The sequence below is a fragment of the Nylanderia fulva genome, unplaced genomic scaffold (genome assembly GCF_048542155.1).
Source record: "Nylanderia fulva isolate GAGA-0341 unplaced genomic scaffold, ASM4854215v1 Scaffold145, whole genome shotgun sequence".
NCBI classification, from domain to species: Eukaryota; Metazoa; Arthropoda; class Insecta; order Hymenoptera; family Formicidae; genus Nylanderia; species Nylanderia fulva.
Window position 1 is genome coordinate 165066 of NW_028189677.1, and position 20409 is coordinate 185474.

At 26.2% G+C, this 20409-nt stretch overlaps 3 protein-coding genes and 1 long non-coding RNA gene across 4 annotated transcripts; all 4 read right to left on the reverse strand.

Annotated features, from left to right (window-relative positions):
• Positions 1-36: 36 nt before the first annotated feature.
• LOC114935401 (uncharacterized) lies at positions 37-6586 on the reverse strand. Its single transcript, XM_085480361.1, has 8 exons — positions 6556-6586; positions 5460-5737; positions 4639-5005; positions 3468-4061; positions 3258-3386; positions 1885-2141; positions 1276-1630; positions 37-635 (listed from the first exon to the last, which is right to left on the reverse strand). Exons 1-8 carry the CDS (start codon positions 6584-6586, stop codon positions 37-39), a joined length of 2610 nt encoding a protein of 869 aa, XP_085336487.1.
• Positions 6587-9364: 2778 nt separating this feature from the next.
• Positions 9365-10026, reverse strand: LOC146724174 (uncharacterized). The gene is made up of 3 exons (XR_014924183.1): positions 9909-10026; positions 9761-9801; positions 9365-9642 (listed from the first exon to the last, which is right to left on the reverse strand). It is a non-coding gene; the product is annotated as an uncharacterized LOC146724174 (long non-coding RNA).
• Positions 10027-13325: 3299 nt separating this feature from the next.
• Positions 13326-14508, reverse strand: LOC114930302 (serine protease inhibitor 88Ea-like). The gene is made up of 2 exons (XM_029302054.2): positions 14247-14508; positions 13326-13903 (listed from the first exon to the last, which is right to left on the reverse strand). The coding sequence occupies exons 1-2, from the start codon at positions 14473-14475 to the stop codon at positions 13326-13328; spliced, it is 807 nt and encodes a 268-aa protein (XP_029157887.2). The 5' UTR covers positions 14476-14508.
• Positions 14509-16259: 1751 nt separating this feature from the next.
• LOC114930301 (serine protease inhibitor 88Ea-like) lies at positions 16260-19776 on the reverse strand. The gene is made up of 4 exons (XM_029302053.2): positions 19580-19776; positions 18476-18723; positions 17487-17841; positions 16260-16891 (listed from the first exon to the last, which is right to left on the reverse strand). The coding sequence occupies exons 1-4, from the start codon at positions 19608-19610 to the stop codon at positions 16260-16262; spliced, it is 1266 nt and encodes a 421-aa protein (XP_029157886.2). The 5' UTR covers positions 19611-19776.
• Positions 19777-20409: the final 633 nt, after the last annotated feature.

Below are 20409 nucleotides of genomic sequence, written 5' to 3' on the forward strand. Positions count from 1 at the left end.
AATAAACTCTTAGAACGAGCAAATTATTTCATAGATTTAATTTGTACCTGTCAATTTTGTTTGAAAAACGTGCTTGTCGACTTTATTAAAAACGCCGATATAAAGAATATCTGCGTACATTTTGTCGTAAATAAACCAAAGAAATGGATAATCGGTATCCACGCTGGTTATAATATCGTTCGAACATGGTTCCTGTCCGCTAATCACGGTTACTGCAAAAGCCTCGACGTCCTCTTGCGTGACCTTGACACGAGCACGATGCACGGCATTGCCGAAGTGCGCGCTTCGATCGTTTTCCGCGACGGTGTTGTCCAAAGGAATCGCGTCGGGCGTCAATAATTGTTCGATGCCTAGTTCTCGCAACAGAACACGCATATCCAGATACTTTTCGATTTCGAAGATTAGCCGTGTACAGAGAACTAGTGGTTTAATTTTTCTTGGACGAGACAATAAGTTACGAAGTATATCCATTCCCTCCCTAGTTGACAATCTTTCAATCAACTTGAAAAGATTAGTGCTGCACATATCCGTTTCAACCTTCTTGTTTTTGCTTGAAGGTATCAACATATACAGCGACGTAAATTCTTCCTTAATGATTAACTCTTTTACAGTAACCTGTAATTTGGTACTATAAACTAAAAAAAATATTCTTTTATCACTGTACATTTCCTGGAATTCAAAATATTCGCGTAAACAGATATTATGACTTAATTCTAAAGAAAAAAAATAAATATATTGCAGTAAAATGCGATAAAAATCCTTATTTTGTTGTTAACACATTCAAATACTTATGAACAATGTTTATACTAATACTTAATATTAATACATAATTTCTAATTCCGTTTTTATCAAGAAATAAGTACCAACAGTATGTCTCCTCTGATACATTATACACTGCAACAAATTCGTCATAATAGCTGCCGAGCATCGAACATTATATATCTATATCTCTCGTTATATTTAAATACTTTATAAATACAAATTTTTTTTCGTTTCTGTCAATGGAAAAATACCGACTTATTTTTAACATTTAATATAGCTTTAGTCATCCGTTCGTCGACAATAAGAGATAAAGCGGTGTATTTTATCAAATAAATTAAATCGACGAATTATATTATATTGTTCAAAATTTATTTTAATAATTTATTAAAGTTACTAAAATTTATCAACCTATAAAAAGGTATGTGAGATTGCGTGAAATATGTATATATATATATATATATATATATATATATATATACACACATATATATATATATATATATATATGCTCACATGTTTTAAACTTCAGATAAGAAGAAGTCGATAAACTTGGTGCATCAGTCGATCCACTTGTTGATTGAGAAACGATTTGATTTCGACCTTTAAAATTATGTGTGCTTGCCAAAAAAATATCCATATCTTCTGCTTGTACTTTCAAGTTCACCGGTTTGCGAAAGTGATCCTTTATCAGAGATTGCAGAATTTCATTGAGCTCTCTATTTGTATCCTGGATATTATTGCTGATTATAGATTTTAATCCAATATTGTACAGTTTTTCTTTCGTTTTGATGTCTCCACAAAGTTTTTTGTTTAAAAATATACATTGATTTTGAATTACGTAATGGTGAGGCATATAAAAAGTAGAATCCTAGAACATTAAAGAAAATGTTTAAAAGATTATTATTTATTCTTAAATATAGAATTTATATCATTTTCTTAAAATGTTTGTTTTACATGTTTATTTACATAAACTGAATCTTCATATCATATTTTAAAATTGCATCAATTTACTTCATTCAAATTAGTCTACATAGAAAAGAGTCACAATTTAATATTTCGACATTATTTATTATAATATTTTTGACTAATATTATTATTGAAATGGACGTCAAAACTATTTACCTTATAGCGTGCAGACCGGTTCCCGGGATATTTATCAATATTAATAATTTTCAGCAACTCATACTTCGAAACATTTGGTAAATAAAGAATATCTCTTAAACGCTGTTCCATTTCGCCACTTGAAATCATATAAGCAGAGTAAAGTCCGTGGTATATATTATATGGACCAAAAACAAAATCTTCCTTTGGCTTGATCGACGCATATTTATGCAGACTTGTCACCGCGAACTTGAACATCGCCTCTGATATTACAGAATCTGACAAATAAATAAGAATATAAAGAAAGATCAAGAAAAATTGATAGAAAGGATATGTTAGAATTAACAATGATGATTAAATTACAAATGTTAAAATTAATACATAAGTTATAACAATTTACAAAAATTATAATTAAATAAATGAAAATACATAATACGTAACGTCTTCAAATCTTTTCGTCACTTTTTGCATGTCTATAAACAGAAATTTTTAACATCTAAACAATTTAACACTAAATTCGAAGTACGATAAAATAAAAAGTATGCGTACATAGAATGATAATCAAAAAAGAAATAGTTTCGAGGGGTAAATGTATTCTTACATATCTTATGTTTACTAATATGTCCATAATGAAACTATTCAAATTATATTAATTAACGAATTTGTTAAAAAGTATGTTGATTATATTTCCTGAAATTAAAATGTACATAAAATTCGAAATTGGTCAATAATTATAATTATTGACATTTATAGACATCCGACATATATTCAAATATAAATTTAATCTGCGTAGTAAAAAAGTTGTACCTTAAAATTGAACTTATTACGTGTATATTGTTTAATTTTGAAACGATTTGTTAAAATACGTTATTAATACCGCCGTATTTAGAAATGTGTAATGTTCGCGATTCTATTCAAATTAAAGAAATCGCGAAATTTGCTATATGTATAATTGTTATCATTATCATATCAAGAGCACTTTATGAAAATCAACTCGTATCGTAATCACCAGAGTTATAAATTTGCGTGCATTCTCATATCTTTAAATTTCGTTTTAAATTCACAAACTAATTTTTTAATTACTTATGACATTGTATTGCCGATTATCTAATAAAATAAAAAAAAGTATAAAATTGCCAATATGGTGCAGCTTAGAACAAAATAATAATAAATTATTATTATTTTAATTTCAGACAAAATTTGGATGAATATGAAATTACTCGTCAAATTGCAACTTCGACGGGAAAAAATTCTTCAAAAGATATTTTCACAATCCACATTTTTAAATAAAAAAAATGTATTTACAAATATTTAAAAACAATCGCTTAAGAATTTCCATATAATTCGCTGTAAAGTTTTTCCAACAAAATGTTCTCCAAAATCAATATACTCACATATATCAAATTTCAGATCATAAGAAGGAGTCAGACTTGGTGCATCAGTCAATCCACTTGTTGACTGAGAGACGATTTGATTTCGATCTTTAAAATTATGTACTTTTGAAAGCTTCGAAACTGGCTTCTCTTAAAATTGTTGTCATAATTATAAAAACTTTTAAATAAACTCTTAGAACGAGCATATCATTTGATGGATTTAATTTGTACCTGTCAATTTCGTTTGAGAAACGTGCTTATTGACTTTATTAAAAACGCCGATATAAAGAATATCTTCGTTCATTTTGTCGTAAATAAACCAAAGAAATGGATAATCGGTATCCACGCTGGTTATAATATCGTTCGAACATGGTTCCTGTCCGCTAATCACGGTTACTGCAATCGCCTCGACGCCTTCCTGCGTGACCTTGACACGAGCACGGTGCACGGCATTGCCGAAGTGCACGAATTGATCGTCTTCCACGAAGGTGTTGTCCAAAGGAATCGCGTCAGGCGTCAATAACTGTTCGACGCCAAGTTCTCGCAACAGAACTTGCATATCTAAATTTTTTTCAATTTTAAAGGTCGGCCAAGTAGCGGAAGATAGTGATCCACGTGTTTCTACACAAAACAGCAATTTCCGAAGTATACGCATTCCTTCGCTGGTTGACAATCTTTCAATCAAGCTGGAAAGGCTAGTGCTGCTCGTATTAGTTTTAACCCTCTCGTTTGTGATTGATGAAAAAGGTGTCAATATATACAGCGACGCGAAATGTTCTTTGATGATTAACTCTTTTACGTTTATTTGTAATTCATCACTGGAAACTAAAAGAAACATTTATATATTATTTTACATTTTCAAAAAATAGAAATTAATTGCGTAAACATATGTTATGACTTAATTATGAAGAAATTAAAATAAAACAAATGGCAATAAAGCGCGATAAATTAATTAATTTTATAATATATTCAAACATTTATGAACAAATTATATACGAGTACTTAATATTAATACATAATTTTTAATTGCGCTTTTTCATTGATATTCGTATACCAACAATATATCTTATTTGATATATTACGCTGCAACAAATTCGTCATAATGGCTGCCGAGCACCCAACATTATAAATGTATATTCTTGTCATATTTTAAAAACTTATATAATCATTACGAAAGCCATTTTTAATGTTTAAAAAAACTTCTGTTTGTGACGGTGGAAAAATGGTGACTCTTTTTTAACATTTAATATTGTTTTGTCATCATTTTATTGATGAAATAAATAAAGCAGTGTTTTTTACGTAATAAATTAAATAGACGAATTATGATTCGATTAAATTCAATTTAATTTAAAAAATTTAATTAAAATTTGTGTAAGATTGTGTGAAAAATATATATGCTTACACGTTTTAAAACTTAGATCAGAAGACGTATTCGATAGTAATCGGGCGAAATCGAGACTAATCTCATTACTTGTCGGTTGTGGGTTTAATCGATATTGACCGTGGAAATTATGTACGTTCATCAAAATAATGTCCACACTTTCTCTTTTTATTTCTAATTTCAACGGTTTATGATTGTAATCCTTTGTCAGTTTGTTTAAAATTTGATTGATTTTTCTATTTATATCTTGGATATCATTGCTCTCATTAGATGTGAATCCACGATTGTACAGTTTTTTTATTATTTCGATGTTTTTACGAAGTGTTGTGTTTAAAAAAATACATTTATTGTCAATCGCGTACAGTTGGGGCTGATTAGAGGCAGTTTCCTAGAACATTAAGAGAAATTTTTAAAAAATCTCTATGCATTCTTTACTAAAAAAATTATATCATTTCTTTAAAATGTTTGTTTTGTACGTTCATTCACATAAGAGTTAAATCTTCATATATTTTAAAATCGCATCAAGTTACTTTGTTTAAATTTATCTACATGAAAAATAGTGAAAATTAAAATTTTGATAAGCAAGGTCTTTTTATTAAAAAATCGTCTATTTTAAGAATACTCAATGATATATGCGTTTTACCAAAGATTCGAAACCGTATTTCGTTTGGATGTTTTTCTATTATAGCTTTTACTCCTCAATATATTTTTTGGAGTTGCCAAGTTTATATTCAATTACTATCATTACATGTTATGTAATACAACGCAGACTTAGAATTTAATTTGTTTTATTAATATATCCATTATTTAATATTATTAAAAAGAGCGTCAAAACTATTTACCTCATCCTGTGCGGGTTGTTTTGTAGAGTATTTATGATGTATTGCAGAGTATTTATCAAATTTAATGATTCTCATCAACTCATACTTCGAGACATTCGGTAAATAAAGAATGTTCTTTAAACGCTGTTCAATATCACCACTGGAGATAAGGTAAGCCGAGAAAAGTTCCTGATATATGCTGTACGGACTAAAAACGAAATCTTCCTGTGACTTGATTGTCGCATATTTATGCAAACTTGTCAGGGCGAATTGGAACATCGCATCCGATATAGCAGAACCTGACACAAAGATATAAAGAAAAACCAAAAGAAATTGACGAAAGGGATATGTTAGAAATAAAAATTCTGAATAATTTACAAATGATAAAATTAATATATATATGTTATAGAAATTTACGAAATGTGTAATTAAATAAATGAAAATACAAAGCATGCAACGTCTTCAAATTTTTCGACACTTATTTTGCATGTTTATAAGTAGAAATTTTTAACATCTAAATAATTTAATTCTTAATTTGAAAGACGAGAAAATAAAAAGTATACGTACATATAATGATAATCGAAAAAAGAAATAGTTTCGTGGGATAAATGTATTTTTACATATCTAATGTTTACTAACATGTCCATAGCCAAATTTTGCAAAATATGTAACAATCTTTTTGAAGAGTATGTTGATTATATTTTCATAAATTAAAATATACACACAATTCGAAATTGGTCAGTAATTAATGATATCTAAGAATTTAACATTTAATCAAAAATAAATCAGATTATCTGCGAAGTAAAAATTGTATCTTAACAATGAACTTATTATACGTATATTGTGAAACTGCGAAACTATTTGCTAAAATTTAATATTAATACCGACAGATTTCGAAATATATAATGTGCGCAATTCTACTTGTTTCAAAAAATCGCGAAATTTGCAATATAATAATAATCATTGCATCGAAATATAAATAAATTACTCAATAATAATTTTTTAAAAACAACTATATTATCACGAAAGAAGTGTATTAACACTGTATATATTAATTATTTGTTTGTGAAAACGGAAATCAAAATTGTTTTATATTATAAAAGATATTTATTCTTACTAATAAGAGTTTTCTCAACTTTCTGCTCCATTTTAGGCTATACTGTGAGAAAATCGTGGCGAACTTGCTTTGACTTCTGTCTCAATATCATGTAGCCGCAGATTATATATATATATATATACATGTATTTATATTATGTCGCGCACGCGTAAATTGTCTTTGGATGTATTTAAGAAATCTAATCGTTTTTGACTATTCAAAATCATTACATGTACATACGAATACAAATAATACTCTCACCTGTGGAAATAAATACACATAACTAAAATATTAAACGCAAAAAAAACACACGTGCTTAGTTAGGTTTGTTTTTATAATTTTTTATAATTTCTTTGTCGCGTCTGTATTTATATAAAATATTAAATCATATTACTTGATATAATGTCAAAAATGTAAATTATTTATAATTTTATTAGTATTTGTTATCTCTTATGTCGTAATACAAAATTATAAATATCTAAAAAAATATATAGCACCTATATATACATATATAGTATATGTTAAATAAGAAAGAAGTCAAAAATTTATTGAATCTGAATAATGTTGCAGCCCAGAATAAAAGGATATAGATAGAATTTAATAAAACAGTTGCAACATATTATCGATTAAAATAAAGTATAATTCTAACATTTACAGCAACGTTATATAATGAATTTAAAATAATAAGTTGAGAGTGTCACATAATTATAAATAATGAAAATACTATTAACATTTTTTTTTATTTTATGATAGCACATTTAATATTATTGCAATTTGTATAACACATATTTAAGATATATTCTATAATGTATATTTAATTACATTGTTGCTTTCACAAAATTAAAAAAAAATAATTCAATGATTAACATTTATGATAAAATTTGAAAGAAGTAATTCAATGATTTGCATTTCTATTTAAAATTTTATACATAAATGTATACGCGTATATACGTATATATTGACATAAATATATGTATTAATATTTATATACATATGTATGTATACATATATTTGAATGTGTTATTTTATCGGTTTCCAAAATTTTAACATAAATAAATCTTAAAATATATTAGGTAGATATAATGCAAATTAATTAAAATTGACAAAAAATTAACTCTCTCTTAAAGATTATAAAATAAAACTAAAATAATTACATTTTCCACCAACTATATATCTGTTTCCAATACCCATTTTAAAAAGTATACCTGATTTGTGTACCTACTTCAGAATTTAAAAGAAGCTACCATATAAACTAAAAATGATATCAATTGACAATTTTATTTACACAATTTTACGTGTTTATATGACAATTATAAGCGTTTATATGACACATAACTTGTTGAACATATAATTCTGAATCATCAAATTTAACATTATCAGTTTTCTATTGTCAAAGATTGTTGCAAAACATTTGAAGTAAAATTTGTGTTTAATATTGTTTCATTTATAATGCTGCATTAAATGAAGATATAAATCAAGAAATTTTTTTTATTAATCCGGATGAATTTATATTGACGGAATTGGGAGAAATGTAGTTTATATATTCCTAAAAGATTTTCAACATTTTTTTATGTATAATAATAAAGTATAATAATAAAGTCATGTATAATAATAAAGTCAGTAATATCTAATAATAAAGTCAATTATTATTAAACGGTTGTTCTGCTAACATGTGAATCTCGAATAATCAAGGAACTTCGCAATTCCCTGAGTAGATATTAATAACTCTTTTATTTAATTACTTTGATCTAGTAATGATTGGTTTATTGATGTAAGATTTAAATATATAGAGGTTAAAGAAGCACAAGTATGTGCAGAGACGTACCACATATTTCTAATCATAAATTTTAATTTATTTGGTTTCCATCCATACATAGTATCTCGTATTAGCCTTTCAATTATTAGTTATGTTTTAACTTAACAAGCCTGACTTTTATACTCATATTTTAATATGTTAATTTTAAACAAAATTTATATTTATATAAAATTACTCGTCAATTTGCAATTATGACGGCGAAAAAATTCTTCAAAATCAAACTTTGCAGTCCCCATTTTTAAATACATATCCGTTTTAATCCTTTTGTTTGTGCTTGATGAAAAAGGTATCAACATATACAGCGATTATGATATGTTCCTTAATGATTATCTCCTCTACTTTCACATGTAATTTATTAAAGGAAATTGAGAAAAAACATTCTTATATCATTTTACATTTCCAAGAATTTAAAATATTTGCATAAACATATATTATGACTTAATTCTAAGCAAGTAAAAATAAATATGTGGCCGTAAAATGAGATAAAAATCATTATTTTGTTCTTAACACATTCACATACTTATGAACAATTTTGATACTAATACTTATTATCAATACATAATTTTTGATTCCGCCTCTTATCAAGAAATAAGTATCAACAGTATATTATTGTAACAAATTCGTCATAATAGCTGCCGAGCATTGAGCATAATATATGTATATCTCGTTATATTTTAAAAACTTTATAAATACAAAGACTTTTTGTTTCTGGCAGTGGAAAAATGCCGACTTATTATTAACATTTAATATAACTTTAGTCATCTCTTCGTCGACAACAAGGAATAAAACAATGTTCATTATGATTATTTTACCAAATAAATTAAGCCGACGAATTACGATTTGTTTAAAATTTTTTTAATAATTTATTAAATTTACTAAAATTTAAGTACCTATAAAAAGATATATAAGATTGTGTGAAAAATATATACATGCTTACATGTTTTAATATTCAGATAAGAAGGAGTCGATAGACTTGTTGCATCAATCGATCCATTTGATGATTGAGAAACGATTTGATTTCGACCTTTTAAATTATATACGTTTGCCAAAAAAATATCCATATCTTCCGTTTTTATTTTTAAGTTCACCGGTTTGCAAAAGTGATTTTTTATCAGAGATTGCAGAATTTCATTGAGCCCTCTATTTGTATCCTGGATATTATTGCTGATTATAGATTCAAATCCAACATTGTACAGTTTTTTTATCGTTTCGATATTTTCGCGAAGTCTTTTGTTTAAAAATATACATCTATTTAGAATTACGCGATAATAAGGCACACAAAAGGTAAAACCCTAGAACATTAAAAAAAATATTTAAATATCTTTATATTCATTTTTAAATATAGGATTACTATCACTTTCTTATAATGTTTGTTTTATATGTTTATTCACATATACTAAATCTTCATACCATATTTTAAACTTGCCACAATTTCCTTCATTTAAATTAATCTACATAGAAAAGAGTCACAATTTAATATTTTGATAAGCAAGGTTTTTTGATTTTATTAAAAAATTATTTTGTTAAAAGTTTGCTTAATAATATATATAAAATTTACCAAAGATTCGAAGTCTCATTTCATTTACACAAATATATTTTTTTCTATTATAGCTTTTACTGCTTAATATACATATTTTCAGAGCTGTAAAGTTTATTTGATACATATCTTTGAATATTATTTTATACAACAAAGATTTGAATTTTGACATTTATTTATTATAATATTCATGACTAATATTATTATTGAAAAGGGCGTCAAAACTATTTTTCATATAGTTTTCAGGCCGTTTCGCTGGGTTAATAAAATTAATGATATTCGTCAAATCATATTGATTAAAATTAATGATATTTATTAACTCATTTTTCGAGACATCCGCCGATAAATAAAGAATTTTTTTTAAACGCTGTTCGATTTTACCACTGGAAATCAGGTAAGAAGAGTAAAGTCCGTGGTATATGTTATATGGACTAAAAACAATATATTCCTTCGGCTTGATCGTCGCATATTTATGCAGACTTGTCACCGCAAACTTGAAACGCGCCTCCGACACTGCGTTTTTGGCAAATAGAAAAAAAAGAATATAAAGTAAAACTACGCCAAATTAAGAATTGGAATATATTATAATTAAAAATGATGAATAAATTACAAATGTTAAAATTAATTAATGAATTAAAACAATTAACAATGTTTGTAATTAAATAAATGTAAATGCAGAGTATAATGCCTTCAAATATTTTCGACACTTATTTTGCACGTCTATAAGAATAATTTTGACGATATCTGAGAAATTTAATTATTAACACGAGATACCTAAAAAATAAATATACGTATAAAAATAATTGAAAAAATAATAGTTTCGTAAATGTATTCTTACATTTTTAATGTTTACTAACATATGTACACAGTCAAACTTTACTAAGTGTAACGAACTTCTCGAACAGCATGTTGATTATATTTTCAGCAATTAAAAAAAACGAAAAATTCGAAATTGTAGTTGTTATTCGTAAAATTTAATAGAAATATTTAATATATAACAACTTGGAAGAAATTATATTTTGCAATAATTTTAATATGTCTAAAATGATAGTATTTATTCAAATATACCTTCAGTCGTCAACCAAGTGAAAGTTATATCTTAATGATGAACTTATTTGTATCTATATTGCGTAACTATTCGTTAAAATACATTCTTAATACCGATAGACTCCGAAAATTATAATGTACGCAACTATATTTGAATCTAATTAATCGCGAAACTTGCTATATACAAGAGTCACTATACATCGAAATATACTAAATTACCATAGAATAATATTTTTAAAATATATAATAATAACATGAAAAAAATATTACCATATTTGTGTATATCTTTATTACCTGTTCGTTAAATCGGATTAAATTATAATTAAACTCACCAATTTTCTTCCTTAGATTTTTCTGCTCCATTTTAGGCTATACAGTAACAAAACCTTGTCAAACTTGCTTCGGTTGCTTGTGTTTTGATATCATGTAAACGCTGCTTTTATATATTTATATTATTTGACGCACGCGTAAATTATCATTAAATTTATGCGCGAAAAATCAAATCGATTTTAACAAACCAGAATTATAACAAAACACACTCATTCTTAGATAGGTATACACACAAACGGACATTAAAACATATCATTTAATATTAATGCCAAATTTTGCAATTTATTTAAAATTATAGTATATAAGTATTCGTTATCTCACACGTCGTGATACAATTGTAAATATCCAAATAAATAAATAGCACCTATAGACATATATATATATATATATATATATATATATATACATATATATATATATATATATATATATATATGTATATATATGGTGTATGTCAAATAAGAAAGAAGTCGAAATTTATTGGTTCTGAATAATGTTGTAGCTTCAAAATAAGAAAAGAATATAGATCAATTTAAAATAAGAGATGTTACATATTATCGAAAATATGGAGTATAATTCCAACATCTACAACAATATTATAATAAAAGTAAGATAAATTAAAAATATCACATGTTTAAAAGTGATAAAAATACTGGCAACATTTTTTCTAACTTTACGCACATTTAATGATAGCACTTTTAATATTTTTACAAATTTTGTAAGCTACATATTTGATATATATTTTATAATATATTTAATGTTAAATTTTGACAAAGAATTATTTTTTGGCGTTCAAATGTTTCTTATACAAAATTTGAAAGAAATACTTCAATGATTAACATTTATGATAACATTTGAAAGAAGTAATTCAATGATTTGTATTTCTGATAAAAATTTTATACATAAATGTATACACGCGTATATACGTACATGTTCACAAATATATATGTATTATACACATATTAGTATTTATATACATATGTATACATATATTTGATTGTGTTATTTTATCGGTTTTCAAAGTTCTAACATAAATTAATGTTAGAATATATCAAGTAAATATAATGCGAATTAACTAAAATTAACAAAAAATTTACTTTAAACTTTAAAAACTTTAACATAAATGTATACGCGTATATACGTTTATACATATATCATATAAATATATGCATTAGTATTTACATACATATGTATACATATATATGATTGTGTTATTTTATCAGTTTAACATAAATTAATCATAGAATATATCGAGCTGATATAATGCAAAGTACCTGAAATCGACAAATAAATCGACTTAAAAATTATAAACTAAGATATGTACATTTTCCATCAACTACATATCTGTTACCAATCACCATTTCAAAAAATATATCCGATTTGTGTACTTCTAAATTTAAGAAAAGCTAAAAAAGATATTATTTGACAATTTTTTTAGTAAAACAGCATAGCGGATATTTGCAAAATTTCAAGCAATTATTAATTATTTACATATATATATATATAAATGTTCTGCAATGAATGGTCTGTAAAGAGCGCTTTATAAAAATCAACTCGTATCTTAATCACCAGTTGTAAATTTGCGAGCATTTTCATATATCTAAATTGGTTTTAAATTAAAACATCTATTTTTTTATTATTTAATATATTGTATTGCTGATTAATAAATAAAATAAAAAAAAAGTTTAAATTTAACAATATGGTGCAGATTTAGACTGAAATAATAATAAATTTTTAGTATTTAATTTCAGACAAATTTAGATGTATATGAAATTACTTGTCAATTTGCAATTCCCACGGCAAAAAGATTCCTCATGGGCGATCTTCACAGTCTACATTTTTAAATAAATAAAATGTTTATACGAAAATTTAATAACAATTGCCTAAATATTTCCAAATAATACGCTGTAAAGTTTTTCCAATAAAAAATTCTCGAAAATCATATTTTTTAAAGCTTCAAAACTGGCTTCCCTTAAATTTGTTATCATAATTATGAAAACTTTTCAATAAACTCCTAGAATGACCAGTTCGTTTGATAGGATTTGTATCTGTCAACCCAATTCAAGAAACGGGCTTGTTAACTTCATTAAAGACGCCGATATAGAGAATATCTGCTTTCATTTTATCGTAAATTAACCAAAGAAATGGATAATCGGTATTTACGTCGGTTATAATGTCGTTCGAACAGGGTTCCTGTCCGCTGATTACGGTTACTGCAGCCGCCTTGACGTCCTCCTGCGTGACCTTGACACGAGCACGGTGCACGGCATTGCCGAAGTGCACGAATTGATTGTCTTCCACAAAGATGTGGTCCAAAGGAATCGCGTCGGACGTCAATAATTGCTCGACGCCTAGTTCCCTCAACAGAGCACGCATATCCAGATACTTTTCGATTTCGAAGGTCGGCGGAATAACGATAGACAGTGATTTATCTCTTTCTGCACAAGACAGTAACTTTTGAAGTATATCCATTCCCTCGCTTGTTGACAATCTTTCAATCAAGCTGGAAAGGCCAATGCTCATATCTGTTTTGACCGTTTTGTTAGTGCTTGTTGAAGAAGGTATCAACATATACAGCGACATAAAATGTTCCTTGATAATTAACTCTTTTACGTCCACCTGCAATTCATTACTGGAAACTAAAAAAAACATCCATATGTTATTTTACATTTCAAAGAATTAGAAATTATTAGCGTAAACATATATCATGCCTTAATTATAAAAAAGTGTAAATAAAATAAGTGGCAATATAACGCGATAAATAAATTTATTTATTCTTAACATATTAAAACACTTATTAACAATATTTATACGACTTAAAATTAATGCATAATTTTCTATTTGGCCTTTTATCGAAAAATAAGTAATAAGTTGATGAATTATGCTTTGTATAAGATTAATTTTCATAATTTACTAAATTTTCTAAAATTTACCAACATATAAAAAGCTATGTAAGATAGTGCAAATAATATATATGCTCACATGTTTTAAAATTCATATAAGGAGTCGATTGAGAGACGATTAGATTTCGATAATTAAAATTAAATACATTTGCCAAAAAAATATCCATATCTTCTGTTTTTACTTTTAAGTTCACCAGTTTACGAAAGTAATTCTTTAGCAGAAGTTGCAGAGTTACATTGAGCTCTCTATTTGTATTCTGGATATTCTTATTGCTTATAAATCTGAATCTATTGTACAGTTGTCTCATTGTTTTGATGTTGTCACGAAGTTTTTTGTTTAAAAATATACATTGATTTTGAATTACATAATGATAAGGCATATAAGAGATAGCATCCTAGAACATTAAAGAAAATGTTTAGGAGACCCGTATTTATTCTTAAATATAAAATTTGTATCACTTTCTTAAAATGTTTGTTTCACATGTTTATTTACATAAACTGAATCTTCATATCATATTTTAGAATTGCATCAATTTACTTCATTCAAATTAGTCTACATAAAAAAGAGTCACAATTTTATATTTTGACATTTTTTATTATAATATTTTTGACTAATATTATTATTGAATAGGGCGTCAAAACTATTTACCTTATAGCGTGCAGGCCGGTTTGCGGGGTATTTATCAAAATTAATAATTTTCAGCAACTCATACTTCGAAACATTCGGTAAATAAAGAATATCTCTTAAACGCTGTTCCATTTCACCACTTGAAATCATATAAGCAGAGTAAAGTCCGTGATATATATTATATGGACTAAAAACAAAATCTTCCTTTGGCTTGATCGACGCATATTTATGCAAACTTGTTACCGCAAACTTGAACATCGCCTTTGATATTACATAATCTGGCAAATAAAAAAGAATATATAGAAAGACCAAGAGAAATTGATAGAAGGGATATGTTAGAATTAACAATGATGATTAAATTACAAATGTTGAAATTAATAAATAAGGTATAAAAATTTACAAAATTTATAATTAAATAAATAAAAATACAGAGTACATAACGTCTTCAAATCTATTCGTCACTTTTTTGCATGTCTATAAACAGAAATTTTTAATATCTAAAAAATTTAACGCTAAATTCGAAATACGATAAAATAAAAAGTATGCGTACATAGAATGATAATCGAAAAAGAAATAGTTTCGAAAAGTAAATGTATTCTTACATATCTTATGTTTACTAATATGTCCATAATCAAACTATACAAATTATATTAATTAACGAACTCGTTGAAAAGTATGTTGATTATATTTTTAGAAATTAAAATGTACACAAAATTCGGAATTGGTCAATAATTATAATTATTGACATTTATAAACATCCGACATTTATTTAAATATAAATTTAATCATCTGCGTAGTATAAAAGTTGTACCTAAATATTGAACTTATTAAATGTATATTGTTTAATTTTGAAACGATTTGCTAAAATACGTTATTAATACCAACGTATTTAGAAATGTGTAATGTACGCGATTCTACTTAAATAAACATAATCCCGAGATTTGCTATATGTATAATTGTTATCATTATCATATCAAGGGCACTTTATGAAAATCAACTCGTATCGTAATCACCAAAGTTATAAATTTGCGAGCATTCTCATTACTTTAAATCGCGTTTTAAATTCACAAACTAATTTTTTAATTACTTATGACATTGTATTGCCAATTACCTAATAAAATAAGAAAAAAGTATAAAATTGCCAATATGGTGCAGCTTAGAACAAAATAATAATAAATTTTTATTATTTTAATTTCAGACAAAATTTGGATGTATATGAAATCACTCGTCAAATTGCAACTTCGACGGGAAAAAATTTCTCAAAAGCGATCTTCACAGTCTACATTTTTAAATAAAAAAAATGTATTTACAAAAATTTAATAACAATCGCCCAAGAATTTCCATATAATTTGCTGTAAAGTTTTCCCACAAAAGATTCTCCAAAATCAATCATATTTTTGAGAGCTTCGAAACTGGCTTCCCTTAAATTTGTTATCATAAATATGAAGACTTTTAAATAAATTCTTAAAACGAGCAACTCGTTTGATGAGTCTGATTTGTACCTGTCATTTGTCTTTCAGATACGGACATGTGGACTTCATTAAAAACGCCGATATAAAGAATATCTGCGTTCATTTTGTCGTAAATAAACCAAAGAAATGGATTCTTGAAATCCATGTCGGTTATAATATCGTTCGAACAAAGTTTCTGTCCGCTAATCACGGTTACTGCAGCTGCCTTGACGTCCTTCTGCGTGACCTTGACACGAGCACGATGCACGGCATTGCCGAAGTGCGCGCTTTGATCAATTTTCACGAAGGTGTTGTCCAAAGGAATCGCCTCGGGCGTCAATAATCGTTCGACGCCTAATTTTCGCAACAGAGGGCGCATATTCAAATTATTTTCGATTTCGAAGGTTGATCGAGTAGCGAAAGACAGTGGTTCAAGTGTTCTTACACGAGACAATAATTCCCGTAGTATATCCATTCCCTCGCTAGTTGACAATTTTTTAATCAAGCTAGAAAGGTTAGTGCTGCTCGTATTAGTTTTAACTTTCTTGTTTGTGCTTGATGAAAAAGGTATCAACATGTACAGCGACGTGAAATGTTCTTTGATGATTAATTCCTTTACGTCCACCTGCAATTCATCACTGGAAACTAAAAAGAACATCCATATGTTATTTTACATTATAAAGAATTAGAAATTATTTGCGTAAATATATATTATGACTTAATTATAAAGAAGTGTAAATAAAATAAATGGCAATAAAACGCGATAAATGAATTAATTTATTCTTAACATATTCAAACACTTATTATAACAATTTTTATACGACTTAAAATCAATACATAATTTTTTATTGGGCCTTTTATCAAGAAATAAGTACCAACAGTATGTCTTATTTGATACATTACACTGCAACGAATTCGTCATAATAGCTGCCGATCATCGAACATTATATATCTATATCTCTCGTTATATTTAAAAACTATATAAATACAAAGGCCATTTGTTTTTGTCAATGGAAAAATACCGACTTATTTTTAACATTTAATATAGTTTTAGTCATCCGTTTGTCGACAAAAGAGATAAAGCGGTGTATTTTATCATATAAATTAAATCGACGAATTATATATTGTTCACAATTTATTTTAATAATTTATTAAATTTTCTAAAATTTTTCAACCTATAAAAAGATATGTAAGATTGTGTGAAATAAATATATATATATAGGTATATATATATGCTCACATGTTTTAATCTTCAGATAAGAAGGAGTCGATAGACTTGGTGCATCAGTCGATCCACTTGTTGATTGAGAAACGATTTGATTTCGACCTTTAAAATTATGTATGCTTGCCAAAAAAATATCCATATCTTCTGTTTGTACTTTCAAGTTCACCGGTTTGCGAAAGTGATCTTTTATCAAAGATTGCAAAATTTCATTGAGCTCTCTATTTGTATCGTGGATATTATTGCTGATTATAGATTTTATTTCAATATTGTACAGTTTTTCTTTCGTTTTGATGTCTCCAGGAAGTTTTTTGTTTAAAAATATACATTGATTTTTAATTACGTAATGATAAGGCATATAAAAGGTAGAATCCTAGAACATTAAAGAAAATGTTTAAAAGATCTTTATTCATTCTTAAATATAGGATTTATATCAGTTTTTTAAAATGTTTGTTTCACATGTTTATGCAGACAGAATCATTATACCATATTTTAAAATTGCATCAATTTACTTTATTTAAATTAGTCTATATAAAAAAGAATCAAAATTTAATATTTTGATAAGCAAGATCTTTGGATTTTATTAAAAAAACATTTATTAAAAGTTTGCTCAATGATGTATATAAAAGATAGGGACTGTATCGTTGTAAAATACCAAATATAATACTTAGCTATTTGCTAAGACGAGGAACAATCACTAAATTAAGATTTAAATCCCTCTTCCCTTTACTCCTCTAAAATTGATGTAGACGAGAGAAAATGTATATAAAATAATACGTATATAAAATTTACCAAAGATTCGAAATCTCATTTCGTTTACACATTTATATTTTTTTTTTATTATAGCTTTTACTGCTTAATATACATATTATTTAGAGCTGTAAAATTTATATTTGATACATATCTTTAAGTGTCATTTTATACAATATAGATTTGAATTTTGACATTTATTTATTATAATATTCTTGACTAATATTACTATTGAAAAGGGCGTCAAAACTATTTACCATATAGTTTTCAGGCCGTTTCGCCGGGTTATTAAAATTAATGATATTCATTAACTCATTTTTCGAGACATCCGCCGGTAAATAAAGAATTTCTTTTAAACGCTGTTCCATTTCACCACTGGAAATCAGGTAAGCAGAGTAAAGTCCGTGATATATGTTATATGGACTAAAAACAATATATTTCTTCGGCTTGATCGTCGCATATTTATGCAGACTTGTCAACGCAAACTTGAAACGCGCCTCTGACACTAAGTTTTTGGCAAATGAAAAAAAGGAATATAAAGTAAGACCACGCAAAATTAAGAAATGGAATATATTAGAATTAAAAATGATGAATAAATTACAAATATTAAAATTAATTAATAAGTTACAATGTTTGTAATTAAATAAATGTAAATGCAGAGTATAATATCTTCAAATATTTTCGACATTTATTTTGCATGTCGATAAAATAAATTTTGACGATATATAAGAAATTTAATTATAAACTTTAGATACGATAAAAATAAATATACGTATAAGAATAATTAAAAAAATAATAGTTTCGTAAAAGTATTCTTACATATCTAATGTTTACTAACATATGTACACAGTCAAACTTTGCTAAATATGTAAGGAATTTCTCGAACAGTATGTTGATTATATTTCCAGCTATTAAAATAAACGCAAAATTTGCAATCGGTCAGTTATTCATGAAATTTAATAGAAAAATTTAATATTTAACAATTTGGAAGAAATTATATTTTGCAATAATTTTAATATGTCTAAAATGATAGTATTTATTCAACTATACTTTCAGTCGTCAACCAAGTGAAAGTTATATCTTAATGATGAACTTATTTGTATCTATATCGCGTAACTATTCGCTAAAATACATTTTTAATACCGATAAACTTCGAAAATTATAATGTACGCAACTATATTTGAATCTAATTAATCGCGAAACTTGCTATATACAAGAATCACTATACATCGAAATATACTAAATTACCATAGAATAATATTTTTAAAATATATAATAATAACATGAAAAAAATATTACCATATTTGTGTATATCTTTATTACCTGTTCGTTAAATCGGATTAAATTATAATTAAACTCACCAATTTTCTTCCTTAGATTTTTCTGCTCCATTTTAGGCTATACAGTAACAAAACCTTGTCAAACTTGCTTCGGTTGCTTGTGTGTCGATATCATGTAAACGCTGCTTTTATATATTTATATTATTTGACGCACGCGTAAATTATCATTAAATTTATGCGCGAAAAATCAAATCAATTTTAACAAACCAGAATTATAACAAAACACACTCATTCTTAGATAAGTATACACACAAACGGACATTAAAACATATCATTTAATATTAATGCCAAATTTTGCAATTTATTTAAAATTATAGTATATAAGTATTCGTTATCTCACATATCGTGATACAATTGTAAATATCCAAATAAATAAATAGCACCTATAGACACACATATATATATATATATAATATATATATATATACATATATGTATATATATGGTGTATGTCAAATAAGAAAGAAGTCGAAATTTATTGGTCCTGAATAATGTTGTAGCTTAGGAAGAAAAAAATATAGATCAATTTAAAATAACAGATGTAACATATTATCGAAAATATAAAATATAATTCGAACATCTACAGTTTTATATTAGAATATAATTAAAATAAATTGAGAATTTTACATATTTATAAATGATAAAAATACTTGCAATATTTTCTCTAAATTTACGATAGCACATTTAATTTTTTTACAAATTTTGTAAGCTACATATTTAATACACATTTTATAATATATTTAATGTTAAATTTTGACAGAGATAATTTTTTTGGCGTTCAAATGTTTCTTCTATAAAATTTGAAAGAAATAATTCAATGATTAACATTTATGATAAAAACTTTATACATA

Bases quoted from the DNA above. Each gene is read 5' to 3' on its own strand.
- LOC114935401 (XM_085480361.1), bottom strand. From the start codon at position 6,586: ATGGAGCAGAAAGTTGAGAAAACTCTTATTA. The intron at 3,387-3,467 runs GTACAAATTAAA...AACAATTTTAAG, and splicing joins TTCTCAAACGAAATTGACAG to AGAAGCCAGTTTCGAAGCTT. The intron at 636-1,275 runs GTGAGCATATAT...TATTTTTTTTAG, and splicing joins TTATCTGAAGTTTAAAACAT to TTTATAGTACCAAATTACAG.
- LOC114930302 (XM_029302054.2), bottom strand. From the start codon at position 14,475: ATGAGACAACTGTACAATAGATTCAGATTTATAAGCAATAAGAATATC. The intron at 13,904-14,246 runs GTGAGCATATAT...TGTTTTTTTTAG, and splicing joins TTATATGAATTTTAAAACAT to TTTCCAGTAATGAATTGCAG.
- LOC114930301 (XM_029302053.2), bottom strand. From the start codon at position 19,610: ATGGAGCAGAAAAATCTAAGGAAGAAAATTG. The intron at 18,724-19,579 runs GTGAGTTTAATT...CCAAAAACTTAG, and splicing joins AAATCTAAGGAAGAAAATTG to TGTCAGAGGCGCGTTTCAAG. The intron at 17,842-18,475 runs GTAAATAGTTTT...TTAATGTTCTAG, and splicing joins AACGGCCTGAAAACTATATG to GATTCTACCTTTTATATGCC.